This window comes from Perna viridis, chromosome 1, assembly GCF_037379345.1.
Source record: "Perna viridis isolate PV_CMFRI_1.1 ecotype Kerala chromosome 1, ASM3737934v1, whole genome shotgun sequence".
Taxonomy (NCBI): Eukaryota; Metazoa; Mollusca; class Bivalvia; order Mytilida; family Mytilidae; genus Perna; species Perna viridis.
The window spans coordinates 61,059,565-61,078,437 of NC_142445.1; the positions used below are offsets into that span (position 1 = coordinate 61,059,565).

At 34.4% G+C, this 18,873-nt stretch overlaps 3 protein-coding genes and 1 pseudogene across 3 annotated transcripts; 3 read left to right on the top strand and 1 right to left on the bottom strand.

Moving 5' to 3' along the window:
* Positions 1 to 544: 544 nt before the first annotated feature.
* Positions 545 to 2,612, top strand: LOC148629689 (uncharacterized; annotated as a pseudogene).
* A 4,622-nt stretch (positions 2,613 to 7,234) lies between these two features.
* LOC148629690 (rho GTPase-activating protein 19-like) lies at positions 7,235 to 9,828 on the bottom strand. Its single transcript, XM_088564777.1, has 2 exons — positions 9,762 to 9,828; positions 7,235 to 8,589 (listed from the first exon to the last, which is right to left on the bottom strand). Exons 1-2 carry the CDS (start codon positions 9,826 to 9,828, stop codon positions 7,235 to 7,237), a joined length of 1,422 nt encoding a protein of 473 aa, XP_088420903.1.
* A 1,801-nt stretch (positions 9,829 to 11,629) lies between these two features.
* On the top strand, positions 11,630 to 13,159 carry LOC148629691 (rho GTPase-activating protein 19-like). The gene has a single exon (XM_088564778.1). The coding sequence runs from the start codon at positions 11,630 to 11,632 to the stop codon at positions 13,019 to 13,021; it is 1,392 nt and encodes a 463-aa protein (XP_088420904.1). The 3' UTR covers positions 13,022 to 13,159.
* Positions 13,160 to 14,164: 1,005 nt separating this feature from the next.
* LOC148629692 (histone-lysine N-methyltransferase SETMAR-like) lies at positions 14,165 to 16,816 on the top strand. Its single transcript, XM_088555392.1, has 2 exons — positions 14,165 to 14,300; positions 16,078 to 16,816. Exons 1-2 carry the CDS (start codon positions 14,199 to 14,201, stop codon positions 16,786 to 16,788), a joined length of 813 nt encoding a protein of 270 aa, XP_088411518.1. The 5' UTR covers positions 14,165 to 14,198; the 3' UTR covers positions 16,789 to 16,816.
* The last annotated feature ends 2,057 nt before the right edge of the window (positions 16,817 to 18,873 follow it).

Below are 18,873 nucleotides of genomic sequence, written 5' to 3' on the forward strand. Positions count from 1 at the left end.
AAAATCGATTGGAAAAATCGGGATAGCTTCAGAAAGAAAGCTCACAATACCACTCACCGTTGTAGACGACTTCGGTAACGTAAATAACAATAAACCCGATGTACTCGAAAAATGGAAATACGACTTTGAAACTTTATTCAAATGAAATGATGATAAAAATGATATATTGGATTATGAAAAGTTCAACAACGAAATCAACGTTAATACACTAAATGCTCCGGTTATGAGATATGAAGTACTAGAGGCTGTGACAAATGCGAAATTACGTAAAGCCGCAGGTAAAGACAATACCCCGGCGGAAGTGTTGAAACTGCAGTTGATCTTCTGTTTAAAACAGTCAGTGGATGTTTTAGTCTGTGGAGAGTGCCAGAACAATGGAACAGCGGTATTATACATTCTATTTTGAAACCACGATCCAATGACGATCGTATTCCATTAAATTATAGAGGTATCACTCTCATATCCGTACCATGTAAAATGTGCTGTTATATATTGAATAAACGTCTCACCTCTTGGCTAGAAGACAACGATCTACTATGTGAAAACAGTTTTCGTAGTAAACGAAGTTGTGAAGAGCACATTCATTCCTCGTACTCTATTTTGAACGATCGAAAAATAGCAAAAAATCATCGTTTGTATGCTTTCTTGATATGCACAAAGCATTTGACAGTGTTGAACATTATTTGCTATGGTATAAACTCAAACGTATTGGAGTACGTGGAAAATTTTTAGCAGCAAAACAATCACTCTATACAGAATTGAAATGTTCGATTCTAGTCAACAGTGATTTAACCCCGTGGTTCGACGTAGAAGCTGGCGTTAAACAGGGCTGTATAAGATCGCCTACACTATTCTCTGTCTACATAAATGATTTAGCAGACCGAATAAACGCATTAAACTGTGGTGTCACTATAGATAATTTTCAGCTGAGCATTCTTCTATACGCCGACGACATTGCGTTAATTTCACCAGATGAAAATAGCTTGCAATGTATGTTAAACACTGTAACCGACTGGTGTACAAATTGGAAACTTTCGATTAACAACACAAAGACTAAAGTCGTTCACTTTCGAACTCAGTCAACTGTGAAATCAGAATAAATGTTCCGTTGCTCTGATAATAACATTGAATATTGTGACAGTTACAAATACCTCGGAGTTTGGTTCGACGAACACCTGACATTTAACAAACACGCAAAAGAAATTTCAAAAGCAGGAAGTAGAGCTCTTGGGTCATTGGTGTCAAAGTTAGTAGCCGTAGGTGGAATGACTTATAAAGTGTATATGTAATTATATACATCTACAGTAGAACCAATCTTGATGTACAGGAGTGGAGTTTAGGGAACTAAACAATTCAGTTGTATATCATCAGTGCAAAATAGAGCATGTGAATTCTTCTTGTCTACAGGGAAGTTGACCTCAAATATTTCTGCAAGAGGCGATATGGGCTGGACATCTGCTGTAATGAAATAACGTGTAAATTACTGTATACTCTTGTGTAGATTAGTACGATCTGATGATAATAGGAAATGTCAGAAAACTTGGCGATGAGCATCACGGAGACGAAAAGGTTGGACATTTGAAGTAGAAAAACATTAGAATGACTGAATATAAGAGACATGGTATACGATGAAACAACATCAACAAAATGTGCGACGAGAAGTGTAACAGAGAAATTAATAAAACTGGATGACTCCAAGTGGCATGCGGAACTATTTAACGATAGAAGTAACTTAGAAAACGGAAATTAGCTGAGAACTTACCGTCAATATCAACATAGTGTTGACACTGAATAATAGGTAAAGCTGAACATTTTGAGAATGGAGAGACGGACTATGGCTTTCTTCAGAGCTGGCTGTCTACCACTTGCCTATGAAACCGGTAGATATTCCAGGCCGCCAGTTCCGATTGATGATAGACTTTGTCTCCTATGTGACAATAGTTCAGTTGAAACAGAGAAACATTTTCTTATTGAATGTTCTCTATATAGTGACATACGATATAAATTGTTTTTGGTATGCTCTAATCATATCGAAAATTTTAACATTTTAGACGATGAAAATTTTTTAAGTGTAATGAAGTGTAATGACACTCAGAGGGTACTTTGCTATCTTCTAAACAGATCTTATATCCGTAGAAAACTGTTTCTGAATTAATTATTTATAAGAATCTGTTTTATGGGTCAATATTCCCCCTACTGTTACTATAATTTATGGTATATATGCGGGGTGTGTCTAAATGTGATGGTGTGAGGGATGTTACGATTATGGTCAATTATGTTTGTTACGATAATGATGATTGTGTTGATGGTGATGATTCCTGTGTTTGAGTTTTAAATGTGTGAATGTTGTTGTATTCAGTTGTGAGTTGTGTGGAGGTATACACTAATTTCGGTGAGGGAATTCCTCTTTGATCACATGGTATCATAATGACTCGTAAATTATTGGCTTAAAACTCATTATTTACTTACAAATGCATTAACATGTATATGTTATGAGTATTTTCTTTATATTGGCAAAGTCTTATTCTAACCATAGTATCTTTATGCGTTTCAAAAACTGTAATTATATATTGGCGTATTACATTGTATTAACGTTTTCCTTATTGATTTCATTTGGCTTATTCAAGATATATTCATACACAAGAATGATAAATTTATATGTCATATTTTAAATCTATCCATTTTTTTACATTTGTTTTACAAAGTTTAATTTTGAGTACTTTTTTATTTTTAGCTTTAAAAATTATATCAAGTTTGATTTGAAGTATCTTATCTTTAGTTTTAATAAAGTATTAATTGGTATTATTGAATTTTTTTATGAAATGATAAATTTATATATATTTTGTTTAATCATTCAAAGAGTAATCAAGGGAACCAAGGTTTTAGCGATAATCAAAAGAATGTAACCCAGGGACTAAGACCAGACATGGAAAACAGACATGCACAACAACGAACATAAAGTAACTAAAATCATACATACAAAGTAACAAAAGCAAATGAGCAACTCGGACTCCACTAAAAAATGGCAGCATGGACCAGGTTCACCGGTAGGGTAAGCGTCCTCTGCCTTTCTAGAAACACCCGCCAAGTTGCTCATAAAAAGTCAAGGCCGGGGTAGACGAAAGAGGAAAGGAAAACTATGACGCATTGAACAAATCAGTTTTCATGGCGCAGATGGTAACGATGGTAACGATCCACGAGTTCATGATGACGACCATAAAACTTTTGTAGTGATGACTTCAATCTTGTAGCAACATAATCCTGCTCCAGAAGCCTATTTGTTAGAATTCTAGCGCGATACAAAAAGTCTGCGTAGTCTCGGCAATATCTGACATAACGTATGAGCTGTGATACGAACACTCCATACGCTGGTGCTGAAGGGATGTTGCCACAGATGAAAGGGAATTTGACAATTTTGAATGAGAAGTCATCACGTTTGTCGTAAAGTTTGGTCAATAGTTTTCCTTTACCATCGATTTCTGAGTGCAGGTCAAGATATGTCATCTATATAGCGGAAACTGAGATTAAAGGATCTGACTAATCTAGGTATATCTTCTTTTCTGGAAATTCAACGATGTATAATGTTTTTAAGTCGGGATTTTAACTGAGTATGTGGAACAGAAGTATACAGTGTTGAAAAATTATAGATTTTAATGATATTATATTCTGATAATAGTCTTGAACTGATTGTCTCCGAAAGATGTTTCGATTTTTTCAGGATCCACATTGAATTAATACCACTACGGGAGTAACAAGTGTTGTGGTAGGACTACAAACCCTCTTTGACAGCTGTGGGTATAGAAGTTAAAAGTTTTGAAAGAGGTTTGGTAGTACATTTCGCAGATCCAGCTATGTAACGTTGTTTGTATGGATTCTTGTGGAGTTTAGGAATTCAGTACATAGACGCTAAATCACAGTCATCGTCCTTTGTAGAGAGACCAAAAGAGGATAGCACAGATTTATGGTTTTCCACAATTTCTTTTTTTGGAGAGTGTGGTATCAGTATAGGTCTTATCATTACTATATTTTCTACGTCTACCTCTGATAATAAACATTGGATGTAAAACGTTTTGCAGGCAAAACAATGTTGTTTTGGGCTTTGTCTGCTGGTACGACAACATATTTGTCATGTATAGTAGATAATGTTTTTGTACATCGGGGTCTTTGAAAAATGATGTAGCATTGGCACTCGTTGACCTACTTAAAACTTTCATAACTGTTGGAGGACTCCAAAGGGGGATAATCTAATTAAGGGTTTTATATGTTAAAACCTTGTAAGCCCAAGTCCTCCTAAACCGCTCAAGGGATTTAATGATTTTTTTATGAAGGTTGGGTATGATATGTAGATGTGCATGATGGAATATAATTACTGTTGGGTGATTCCAAACGGAGATAATCAAAATCAAGTGCTCTTTATGTGCAACTGCTCTTTCACCACTCAAGGGATTTTGATGTATTTTTTATAGAAAGGTTTGGCATCATATGTAGATGTGCATGAAGGAACTTAAATGCTGTCGGTGGACTTGAAAGATAATTCATATTAATGGCTTTACATGTTTAAACCTCATAAGCACAACTCCTTAACAGCTTAAGGAATTTTTATGTTATTACTTTCTACGTCTACCTCTGATAATAAACATTGGATGTAAAACATTTTGCAGACAAAAACAACATATTTTTCATGTATAGTAGACAGTTTTTGCTATATCTGGGTCTTTGAAAAATGATGTAGCATTGGCACTCGTTGACTCATTAGAAAGGATATTACGCAGAGATTCGATTTCGATGACCGGAAGGACCACATTTGAATGGAGAGTTTTTGCAAGAACAGTCAGGTGGTTTAGCCTTGAAGTCCTCAATCTCGAGGTTCTGCAATAACATCTTACAATTGAAAATTTTGGATGCAATTGGTGAAGTATAGAAATATGAAATAATTGGTATGGATTTGCCCTGGGAATATGGGGGGATTTTGTTGGTAACTTTTTTGAGATGGAGGATGTTAGCCAAATTAATTGCATCTATACCTTTGTTAACAAACGGTAATGGAAGAAATTATCGTTTTTCTTCATCTTGACTTTTCACACAAACTGGTTTAAAGAGTCTGTGGAAATCAATATCTAAAATGATGGCAACAAGTCTGTATAATGATGAGGTAGGGTCAGAAACAGGAGGATCAAGACTTGTTTTGTAAAGGGAGTGTAGAAGAGTGAGAGGTATAGAATAGTTTGGTTCTAATGTGATGAAGTCCAAGAGGTTTTTGTATGAAAGGAAGGAGACCGTCTATTGAGACAGCATGTAACTTAGGTGACGTATAATGGCGATGGCCATGACTCCTTTCTCGTCTTGGAGTTTTGTCAAATAAACTCATCACATTTATGCTATTGTTATATTGGCTTGGAAAGTTTCCTATACTTTTGATGTTGTCATTGCATCCGTAAGGTATTGCAGTACCTAGTCTGCGTATCCAGTACTCTTCTATACGATAGTTTTTACTTAGAACGGGACTATCTGTAGGATGGTAATTTTTTTTCTAAAATACGAACTTTCATAGAGATGATTGAATGTTCTTGTTGATTAAAATGTTGATAAACTGTCGGGAATTCGGTGTTATTTATTCTCGAACGATGACCGCACATTTTTTTGTTTAATCTATCTTGTGTTTCATCGACATATATTAAGGTTGATTTTTTTTTCTTCAGATTTTTATTATTTGTATTATTACAATGTTTTATATATGTACATGTATATAATAGTGTCTCATAAGTCTAATAAGGCTGGATATTGATCTTTAATTTTATGTAATTGTCTATGTATATATCTATTGTAAGATCAATGCGTGACACTCTTATAAATAAATTTATTATTGTATTATAGCAGTGATCTCGAGAATAACCACCCCACGAGTAATTGCTTCGCTTCCAGAAGCGAAGCATTTAGTTTCATGTGTTATATACACACCGTTTTGAATAAATTAAATTACATATTTGCAATCGAAGCTGCGACTCGAAAATAATATTTTATAATAAAACATGGCACTTTATTGGTGAATCGCTGAACTCCAATGTCGGGACAGAAACGATTTAACGATTCAGATACGATTCACAAAAAAATCAAGCAAATATAAAATGTGTATGCCAGTCCGTCATGAAAAGGATAGAATGCGTACATTAAAAATTCTAACATCCCAAACTGTTACAAAACTGTCAAACTTGATAGATTAAATATATTTAAGCAGACATATTTTATATATACTTTATATAATATATATACTTTTTAGATGGCGTGTAATAACATTAGGTAGCAACCATTTGATTTTCGGGGGTGGGGGCTATGGATTTTGAAGAGTTTGTTTTTGGAAAGTGTGGAAAAAAATATTGTCTAATCACTGGAGTGCAAAAAAGTTGGTTTTAAAAATAATGACAAAAAAATAAATCATGCTGTCTATGTGAAAGGTGCAGTAGTGAGATGACATCAAAATATTATTTTCAATAGATGAAGAAAAAAATTCGGTTTTTGATTGGCCCTGGAAAAATTACAAAGGAAAGGGTAAGTAGGTGTTCAGAGCTCTACTGTGACATGTAAATGATTTGTTATACTAAGCGTTCTGCATTGTGGAACTCTCACATGTCTTAGAACTCTTTTGAACTAATTTTAAATGGGATTTAGACCATAGAAAACATTGAAATCCTTTGCAACATGTGACTGTGGAGGTTATTTGTTCATATATATTATTATGTATCTGAATGAAAACAGTTTGCTAGTGTGAAAAACAAGATTTCGTTTACGTAGTGAAATATCTACTTGCCAAACAGGTTTTGACGAACTGTATTTATTACACGGAGATTAATTTGAACATGGTTCTTTAAAAGTCAGTGTAACTAATGAACGACAGCCTTTGGGTTTTTGTTTGGTTTGTAGTATGTATACCCGTATCAACGACTGCCTTGGACTTTTTTGGGGGAGGGGGTTTACGTCAGGTATATAAAGGAGTAATTGCATAAATGGCTGTAACACTCGTTTTCGTGACTAGACGTGGTTGGTTCATGTTTAATTATGTTCGAACATTATTTCAAGGATTGTTGTACCATGTTAATTTCTGCTTTTCTGTTCTTGTTTTTACATAAATAACAGACAAATACTTTAGTTTCAAATGTAATTATTCAATATGAAGCAATAAATAACAAAAGAAATAACACGGTTTTAAACAATTAACAACAAAATGTCAGTGATAGTCTCAAAACTTAGTACTGCGCAGGCTAGGTGACTGAGGTAAAGCCATGGGTGCACGAGATCTTGGAGTAGACATCACACGTTGAATCTTTAATGGTACACTCTTAAAGAACTGTGAAATCGGTGAGTGGGGCATCGGCTTGACCATAGCGACAGGCTTGTCTGTGGAACCGGTCAGTACTTTGCCGAAGATAATGGAGTTCGTACGTTTGCTGAGTTGTGGTCTGTAGTAGTTAACATTGCATCCGGGCGATAGGAAAACCTCTGGTGTTGGTCGTTTCTCTGGTATGCCATCGCAGGTATCACTGCTTAGTCGCTTTCTTGGAGCCCTTGGAGGTGTGGTGATCTGTCGAATGTTTTGAGTTGATGGCTCCAACTCTACGACATGGACTTTGGACGTGGTGTGATTGACGTCTGTGTTCTGTGGTGTAGTATCTGTGTTCTTCTGGACGGTGTTGTAATACAGTTGGTTTGGTACTTCCATCTCGCGCCAGAAGCTAGCAGCAGATGTCGATAACTCCTTTGGTGCGGTGAAAAGCTTGGCACTGTTGTCAATCATCACTGTTACTAGGTCAGAAACGTTGGACAGAGATGACTGGAGATTGTCAAGTGATGTGTGGCGGTCACAGAGCAGATGAGGAGCGAACAGAATACCAAGTGAGTAGGATGACATCAAATTACTGGAAACGTTTGCAGTCTTGTTAAGTAGAGCGATCAGCGGTTTCAACAGGTTGATGTTGTCTGTAGGCAAAAGTTGAAAGGCTAGTTGGACGGCAGTGACTTTTGTGGTCTTGGTTTCTTCTTTAGTGGGTCTGGTGATGTTTGCAATTTTGACGAATACGTTGAACAATTTCAGTGTAAGTAGAGGCTCTGGAAGGCTGTTGATGTAGCTCTTTAATACGTTGGCACAGTCGTGTGAAGATAGGTCTGACAAGTCTTTCTGTGTGAATTTACCAGATTGCAGTTTGGACTTGAGCTGTTTCTGTCTACGTATGTTACCGGTTTTACGGAATATACCTTCTGAAGCGATGATTTCGTCTTGGGAAAGAAAATGTATCAGTTCGAGTATGGCAGTCTGGTTTTCTAGAGACAGTTCTGTGGTGATGATGGAGCGTTTCTGAACTTTCTTCTTGGAGAATGACATAGCGGGTTTCTGTCTGAGTGCTGAATCAGATAATGGTCTCATAAGGGTCGCTAGCTCGTCGGGTTGAATGCCAAGGATGGCGGACAAAAGGGATCCCACCATCTCGCGGAACCGGAGAGGCATGCAATTTTGCAGACGACAGACGAACTTGTCGGGTTGTTGTAGTCTGGTACGACGGTTATTTGATAGTCTGCTAGTTGACTGGACTGGGGTCCCTGAAAGTAAATAAAACTATTTATTAAAATGGTGTCTAATACGATCAGTACTTGTTCAAAACGACAAATACAATAGAAACTACTTTACACTGTAACGACTTAGTCTCGGTGTCTCCGGTCTACATCTTGTTACACGTATTAAATGCATTTTTGTGCATTTCTGCGGATACCATGTTCACATTTCTTTGTATTGATTTATCAACGCGATTTACGAACAACTGTACATAGCGCAGACCTTTCAGGGGAAAACTACGGTGTCAAGTAAGAACTTCTGAGAAGTGTCACACATCTACATATAAATAACACCATTCCAGATTTGTATTAAATACCTTAAATGCAAAAAATCAAAACTTACACGAATGTCGTCTTTTATACATTTCACCCTTCCTTGTTCTTAACTTAATATGATCTTTTGTAATTACAATGACGAAATATAAATCATGTGAAAATTGAAAGTGTCAACTTGTCATGTCAGGACCCCAAGGGAGATAACAGTTCTCGGGATGAAACATAACCGCTTCTCCGAATTAAATTAACTTGGTCATTCGTTTAGTAGTGAAATATTCTATTATATTCTTTGTTATACCAAATGTTAAACAGCATAAAAGTCAATTGACATGGCAGAAATAAGATAACAGACATGAAACTTATAAGATATAAATGAAAACTAATCGTTCACATCTTTTTTTAGAGACAGTTACTACTAATTTTAAAAGCTTTATAAATATTTTTTTCAAGGTGCACAGTTGTCTGAAACTTTCTAAATTAAATAGCTGATGTAATTTGTAAAAATAAAGATATTTTTTTTCTCTTATAAAGTTGTCTATAATAATTATTAAAGACAACTTTATAAGAGAAAAAATGTGAAACTTCTTTCTTTTTTAACAAAAACAAACATGGTTTTTAGTGACAAAAAAAGAGAGATTTAAAATGGAGTTAAGCCACAGGGTCCTTTTTGGCTGTTTAAGTCTAGTTCAGAATAAAATACCAAGTAAAAGAGTCACTGAAGAAAATCGGTAATAAAATCGTAAATTATTTACTTAAATATTGAACTATGGGGGGGGGGGGGCGGGGGGGGGGCAGAATGACAATTTGCAAGTTTATCAATTATAAATATTTTCAATTTAAGTCTTACAATATATACATTAATTACATGATAAGTAAGTATGTACCTTCGGACTCTTTCTTGACTCTGAAGCTTCTATACTTCAGTACACGCTGTGGTGTGTCAAAGTCCATTTTTACACGTCTTCACTTATCTATTGAAAGAAGGTTTCTGAAATTTCCCAAATGTTGAATGGTTTATATTCTGGGTCCTACAATTATTAGCCCACCGTTATCAGTGATCTGTCATAAAATAGTCAATTAATAAAGATGGGGCAGGGTGATAATGAACAAATGAATAAATAGGGTCTTCATGTGTCAACTTCGTTATCAGATTTCACACCCTCGTGGGGCGTGTACAATGGAATTAACACCGAAGGGTCGAATGATGACACCAAATGAACTCCTAGTTCATAATAAGCGGAGTCCCCCAGTCGTGTTAATTGAAATTTTTATGACATTATTTTTTACTTTATTACTGTATTTTTTAAATTCACAAAGACACTCCAATATACAAATGTACAATGCCATTGAAAATTCAAAACTGAAATGCACAAAAATGGAATTTAAAAAAAATAAAGAAAAGCCAAAACACCAAAAATGTAATAAGAATAATATTTTTTTCAATTATTCAACAACATAAATTTGTGTGTTTTTTATAATGTTGTAATAATTTGAAAGGCAAAATGTAAACAATGAATTATAAGAACGATTATACAGTTCTATTTTTTATTTTAATGATATCTTTCAAAAAATGTTTTGAAAGATTGGTTGTACTTTTTCTCTTGAATTACCCGTGTTGTTGAAAGTCATATATGTACTTTTAATTTAGTTATATTACTACTATAATTTATATAATAATAATAATAATAATAATAATAATAATTATTATTATTATTATTATTATTATTATCAGTTGAATCTCTTTGAACCATTAATCTTTTTTAATCTATATTTTTTTTATTTTCTTAGCATTAGTCATTTTGATTTTATTTGTCTTACTAATGATGTTTAATTAGCTTCATTTTCAATATAAAAAAGACAATGTTATATGTGTGTATTTAATCAGAAAATATCGGCATTCAATTCAGGTGTCAAAGCACTTTGAAAAGGTGTTATAATAACACATAATTAGTTGATTACTATAAGGACTTAAAATATCCCTGCGTGGCCCGCGTGCCCGTTATAATTATGCATTTAGGCTAAACAATCTATTGAAATAATAACTGATTCATATTGATACATCAATTGAAGACAAAGATAAAATCTAGTAATTTTGGGGTGGGGAAATATATAAAATTTGCAAAGATCATTTCTTTTTCGAATTATTTTGCACAAAACTTTATGAAATGGATCTTAAGATAGTGAGAGGAGCCGCGAAATACAGGAGCTTCAGTTTAAAGAAAACTTTGTTTGGTAAAACATGAAATACAAATATTCAAAATGTCAAATAGTAGTTAGAAATCCCTTAAAAAATAAAAAAAAATTTCATATGGATATTTCAGCACAAATCATAATTGTTATTGAAAAAAAATCTTGTACAACTTCTACATTCATTTGTATTGTTGACCTTTTCTATAGATATACGATGCAAATGATATAACATATATTTGTAGGTTCATACTGCTATTATTTGTACGTACATACTGCAATTCATTATTATGAATATATGTCTTTTATTGCGGTTACAATAAACCAATTTACTGAAATGGGTAATCGTTGATACGGGGAGTAATTAACGGTTTTCTTATTGACGACCAACTCATCGCATAGCTCAATTCACTCACCGATGACATTTCTCAATAAGTCACCAAGTATGAGATTTATAGTAGCATGGAGAAGTTTTAACATATAAATGAACGTGTATGAACGTTATGGACATCATTCAGTCATTTTATCTTGTATTAATTTATTCGTAGAAACAGAGAAAACAAAAATGTCGACGTCATCACTTAGACGAAACAGATATCAACAACAAGCGGAGAAAAATGTGTTTAGGTTGAAGAACAGTATGTCAACTAAGTTTGAAGAAATTATGTTGCACAACCTTTCCAGAGTTACAGAATTGGATATTCTAGACTTCCCGGAAATGAGCGCTCGTCAAACCCCCGCAGGAAAGACGGCACTTAAACGCAGAACCTTCTCATTCTACAGGAAATACAACAGAAAGAGAGAAGGGACAAAACTAACGCAAGATACTGTTGACACTTTAACAAGCTTGATGGATTTCATTGGAAGAAGCAACAACATCACACATGAAGGATTATTCCGAAAAACAGGAAACATCGTACGTCAAAAACTCGTAAAGAGACAGATATTAGAAGGTGCTCCAATTGACTATGAACGCATATCTGCTCATGATTGTGCTAACGTTCTGAAAAACCTTATAGGTGACCTCCCTGAGCCACTGCTTACAACGAGATTTCATAATGTGTACGGCAATTTGGCATCAAATCTAACAGAATCCGACAAATCTAGAACCAACACTTTGAAAGCACTACAGCTGTTGATGCTCATGTTACCGGGAGAGAACTACTGCTTGCTTAGACCACTGGTTACATTGTTGAATAGGACAGCAAAAGTTCAAGAAAATCTAATGACAGCAGAAAACCTAGCCATCATTTTCACACCGCATTTTTTAAGTAGCAAGACAATGACCGGAACTGAACTTCAGACCATTGCGAAGACATTTTGTAAAATGGTTACGTTCATGATCGAATGTGGTAATAACTTATTCAAAGTACCTACAGATCTTGCAGAGGAAGTGTCAAATTTATGGAAAGAGATGGAAATACCAAATAATCTGTATCTGAACAGTGTGACGAAAAAGAACCGCCCGCTAAAGACGCTGGATGATAGCGTTTTACTTGAATCGCCCGCTAAAACCCCGAAGAAATCAGCAAGACGATCTCTGGTCCACGTTATCGACCTTGGTATGTCGCCAGATAAAAGAAGACGCAGTGCCATATTCTCACCCCGAAGAAGACAAAGTAGCGAAACCAGCGAATCAAGTTTGCCCGAGAAGAGACCAATGCCAGACATTACTATTCTGCAATGCGAATCAAGCATAGCAAATGACGCACCACCATCTCCCTTCTCAAACCCTAAAACTAACCAATGGCCGTTTCCGTCGTCGACAATGAAGGACAAACCCGTTGCCATGGTGAAGCCAATGACAAGATCACCAATTTCACAGTTTTTCAGGAATGTACCCCAGCAGCTTCAGAAGGTCATGCAAACTCCAAGGTCAAGAGCTCCCATGTCATACGAATCTCCCACAGTCGAGGAAATCTCAAACGAAGATACTGGAAAAGAAATCATGTGTTGAACTCTACATTTTTCTGTGCTCCGCCTCTGTTGTATTGTTCAATATACTTTAGCTAATAATAATCTTATGTACATACATTTTAATTTAATACAATGTGTTGTAAATTTTAGTGCTTGTTATATGTAATAAATACCAGGTTTAATGCAACTTTCTGTTTTAATGACTGAATTTATATGGATTTACGAATAATTGCGCAAAAATAAACATTCTTAAAGCACACACACACACAAACACATTTAAAATATAAATTTTCAGCACTTTCAGGTATTACGTTTTTATCTCTCTTTTATCGGTATTCTCATGCGATATACACTAAAAGGTTTACAACGTCAGGAAACTTTAACAAAACAACCAATTCTAACTAAAATATACTAGAAGTCAAAAGACTGTTAAGATAAGGCAGTGAGTCAAAACAGAACTGGCCTTGGCTTCATCAAAATCTCATATTGAGTGTTCCTCATGAGATTTCTTGAGTTTTCTCTCAAATCTTCAACTTCAAGTGATTTGATTTGATTTGATTTGATTTGAAGCCATCTTGTTGAAGCTGGATTCGAGTAAATCTCAATTTGAAAATCTGTATGAAACCCGGTCCAAATACCACATTCTGAATCTTGATAAACAAAAGTAAACTATATAAATATTTAGTTTAGTACAGTTTAAGAGATTGTTGTATGTTGAGGCAATTAACTGACCAGTTTTTGATTGAAACTTCAAAGGATGAGAATATTCTATGACTCTCCCCAATACTCCTGACTTTGCAATCATAGTGAATATACGAGATAAAAAGAAGTGTGCCGAATGAACATTCAGTCACGAGGGAAAAATAAACCGTTTACCACGTAACAGTGAGTAAATTCAGATGGTTTACTGGAAAATTCAAAGAACCAATGTCCTCGGACTAACAACATGTACATGTAAGCATAATATCATATTATCACGGTACTCATATATATTATATACGAGTACCGTCTGCATATGATAACTGTAAACTTGGAATTTAATTAAACGGGACTGTATAGCAAGTGACTGGGCCCAAAAAGGTAAAAAAAGTGAATGGAGCGGAAATATTTCGCAATATTGCACTGCAAGTTGAATTAAAGTCTTCCGGAGAGACCACATTTGTAATCCGATATTATTCTAAATTTTAGAAAATTAATTTCCGGTTTCTGTGTTTCAAATGATAAGCCAGGAAGATACGTCTGACTGGACCGAAGGCCTTGAAAAAACACGAATTTTTAGTAACGAAAAGACTTTTATTTCAAGATACAAGAGTGCAAAGGTAAAGTTGAGGAAAAACCAACACCACTAATTTTTCTTTTGTCGTTTTTGTAAAGTGTTCATTTCCTACATTTTGTACAAGTCATAGACTTACAGCTATACTTGAACACAGCAGATTTATACAATTAAGATATCAGTTTAAGATAATACAAATCGGCAATAACTAACATTTCTATATTAAAAAAAAAATAAATAGTGCAAAGACATTGTGTAAACATGCAAGACGAAATGTATTAAGTGGGAAGGAAGGAAATTTCTAGTTCTATAACATAAAACCATGTATTTTATGTTTATCTTTCATGTTTTTGTCAGATATTTTCATTTTTTTAATAGTCAAAATGCGCATTTTGACAATAAACAAAACATGAAAGATAAAGATAAAATGCGTGGTTTTATGTTATACAACTAGTTTCAGTGCTGCAACCTCTGACCTCTGACCAGGCGTGTGCAATCAGTTTCAGACAAAAAGGGATTTTAATAATACATTGGAACTAGCTATACATCTGAAGATGCTATAGCAGTATATTATTATATTTGCATTACCTTTTGAATCTAATAGTCTTCCTCATTTTTTGGTATATTTTTTAGCATATAATATTACACGTGGGATCCTGAAGATTTGTTCAAAAGCTTTATTCTGCACTATGTCAACTGCTCAAAATATTTATTAAATTCTTCAATATTTCTGTGAGGGTCATAATTCTGAATTTATACTCAAATTCATATTTCAACCAGTCTAGAACAGGCTGAAAAAATGTTATTTCGGTACAACAGGAGAGGACTCTTTTGTTTACTGTCATAAAATATACCAAGAGCATATAAATGGTTTTGACTCCACGATGATACATGTTGGGGAAATTCTACTTAGTCAGATTCACTAAGCTTTCTTTTTCTTACAAACACAACTATATTTCCCATCACTATTGGAAATACTCAGACCTTCAAAGAACAACCAAAAGAAATTTATCTATGTACACTGGATTAACCCATTCCAGTGGTCAGAATGTTATTTTGTCCGATGAGTTACGATGCTAATGTTAATAAATGAAATTGGGTTATTTTACTTTCCACTTCTGTGCATTATGTCATATTTTTGTCTTTAATTTTCCTGACATATGTAGTTCCAGAAAATTGTCCACAACATCACACCCCTCCCAAAAAAAACCAACTTTATTTTTTGCACATGATAAGTTTACTCCAGCAGTGCTAAAGGTTGTCTGGCAAGCTATTTTCCGACTTGGTTGGTGCCGTCCTAACGTATAGAGGAATGGAAGTTCCAACCACTTATATTGTTGGAGTAATGACAAGCTATGTAATAATGAATGTATTCACTAAATATGAAGTTGTTTCTAGGATGTATACACCATTTCTTTGCCAGAAATATGATTGAAAAGTGACGAAGAAGTACAAAATTGAACAGAATGTCTGAATTTTGGCAATCATCAAGAAATTCTTCCTTGATTTTAGTTCTTGAAGTTATTGCTTTTTTTTTAAATGACCAAGCTTTGATATACCAAGTTATTACTTAGGCAAAAAAAAGTAGTTCTCTTTTTTCCTGCTACCAGCAAGAATAAATAGGTTAGGTACTTGTAGGAAATTACTTCGTTTTGTTCAAAAACATTTTACTTTGAGTTAAGGGTAAACAATCTAGACTCTTAACAGTGCTTTTGCCAAATGGCCATGAAATTTTTAGGGGTGGGTATTTGGAAACAGACATTTATTTGTGCCTTAGTAAACTTTATATATGTTTATATCCATGCATTTTAACATTATTTCAGTACATTACACAGAACATACCAGGGCCTGGATGTGATATGGACATGTTTGAAAGCAGACTCATTGGTTGCAATTGCATTGCTTGTGACATCAATTGCAAATGTTTCATGAATTATGGAATAGCCTATGAGCATAATAGAATCAAACCTGTGTATCTTGGTTCTTCTGTGAATCCAGTATTCGAATGCAACAGTAGATGTGCATGTTCAATAGAGTGTCCTAATCGAGTAGTGCAACATGGGATTACAATTAAACTGCAAATATTTGTAACAGAAAACAAAGGGCTAGGAGTGAGAACACTTGATATCATACATAAGGGAACTTTTGTATGTGAATATGCAGGGGAAATAATTTCATTATCAGAGGCCAAACACAGAACAAAACAACAGAAAGAATCTGATATGAATTACATTCTCACTGTAAGAGAGCATTGCAAAAATGGAGTAATGAAAACATATGTTGATCCTGTAAATTTTGGAAATATTGGGAGATATATTAATCATAGTTGTTCACCAAATTTGACGATGGTTCCAGTAAGAGTTGATACCATGGTGCCTAAGATATGCCTGTTTGCAAATAAAGACATAGCAATTAATGATGAAATAGCCTATTCATATGGACCTATTAGTGATTGTCATAAGAGTGAGAGACCATGTCATTGTTCTTCAGAACACTGCATAGGTTTTCTTCCCTCAGATGAAGACTTACTTTAATCATAAATAAATTTTTGTTTTTAAAAGACCCTTGGACTTTGTTTTTTCCATTCGGAAATCTTCTATTTCAGCTTGGTTCTGGTTGTTTGTTTTCATAATACTGTAATAGTGCATGCTTTGTAGATTGTATTTGGGACAATGTACACAGGCAAAGGTAGTACTTGTACAACATTATTATACCCCATTTGGAAAGTGTGGGGGTAAATAGTGAAAGGGATGTCTGTCCTTTCATTCATTCTGTTGCCCATAACTCCTCTTACACCTCTGAAACTTTCATAGAATCTTTAATACATATTCCCATTTTTCACCACCTATTTTTCACCACCCATTTTTCACCACCTATTTTAAAGTTTGATCCAAATCAATTTGGTGGTTCCACACAATAACAAAATATGTCATAAAAAAGGGGGGGCTTGTTGAATCCTGTACATTTGGGGACCAGTGTGGACGACGATTCATTTTGGACACAGTTTTTATGGTGAATAGACTAACCACTCTTTACACACAACTTTGCTGCCGTTTCTAAAACACCAAACTCTAAACCACAATCATTACTATTTATTTTGTTGTTGACAACACAATGACAGAATATGACTGCAAATTGACTTTAAACATAAGTTACTGACAATATGCACATCCCAATATGGTAATCCAAAAACCCATTAAGTTTTATAGTAATCCTGCAAGTCATTGTGATGTTGTTGACAATGCATGAGACCAAGTTTTGATGAAAAACGCCTAAGTTCAGCAGCTGTCATTTCTATAATTTTTGTCAGAACATAGTTCAAAATTCGAAAGCTGTATGTTACAACACAAGCTCTAATGAGCTTTTAAAACTGACATAAATACTAGAACAATAATACACAATAATACACACAAGACTCACAAGACATACTGCATTAAAAACACACAAAGCAGCAAAGCATGCAGATAAAAATGACAACACTTCAAAGGACATATCATATGTGGCAATATCACACTATGTTCTGCCCTTCAATACATACATGCAAAGTCTAAAAATGACTACTAAGGCTAAATATAAAGCAGCAATCAATAAGCATAACCAATTATTATTGATGATAGCAGATCATAGGGCACTATTTTAAAGCAAGCAATATAAATTAACAAGAATATAAAAAGCACAAGCATGAGGTTATTGCATGCGGTGCAATTGCATGAGCTGCCATTCCATGCATTAATGAGACTTAAACTGCCTGAAAAAAGTTTGGGTTCAAAGAGGGTTGGACAGCTCGTTCCATTGCTTAGCCGGAGTATACCTGAATGATTTTATGTCATATGTGGTTGTTCTTACTGATGGAACAGCTGCTAAATTCTGGTACCTAAAAGAATACTTGGTGTTTTAATATTTATTAAGTCTTGTAAATATGATGGAATTCCTATGTGTATGATGTTAAATACTTCAATTGCCATAGATCTTATCCTTCTGATTTCTAATGTTGGCATTTTAGATGTTTCTAGTAGTTGTTCATAGTTACTTGGATAGTCTTCATAAATAAATCTGAGTGCCCTCTCTTCAATTTTTTCCTATTTTGTTTGTATTATTTTTTCTACAGAAGTGCCAACTGAGTGGACAAAAGTTAAGTTTGATAATATGTAAGAATAGTATAAGATAAGTTTTCCCAATCTGGTTAGGTATTTTCTTTTGAGTACCAGTATATTAAGTTGTTTTGATGCCATATTGCAAATATTTGAGATGTGACTCTTGAATTTCAGTTCAAATTCAATAGTTTCCCCAAGTCGTTTTACTTCTTTTTCGAAACTGATTGTACATGTATTACCAGTCAAATTAAAGCTTAAATTTTTATCCATTGTTGTTTTTTAATGGCCAAAACCTGAAACTTTTCTGGATTTACCTTCATTTGAATACTGGAAAACCAATCTAAACTGTCAGATTCTGGATTTTAAATAACCATGTCTATGTTGTGATGGGCATAGGATAAGGGAATGTCATCTTCATAATTGAATAGAATGCTATTTTTCCTAAAGTGGAAGATGTCATTGAAGATGTTGAAAAGGTCCGGGCTGAGAATTGAACCCGGTGTAGAAGTTTTGCCATTCACTCTG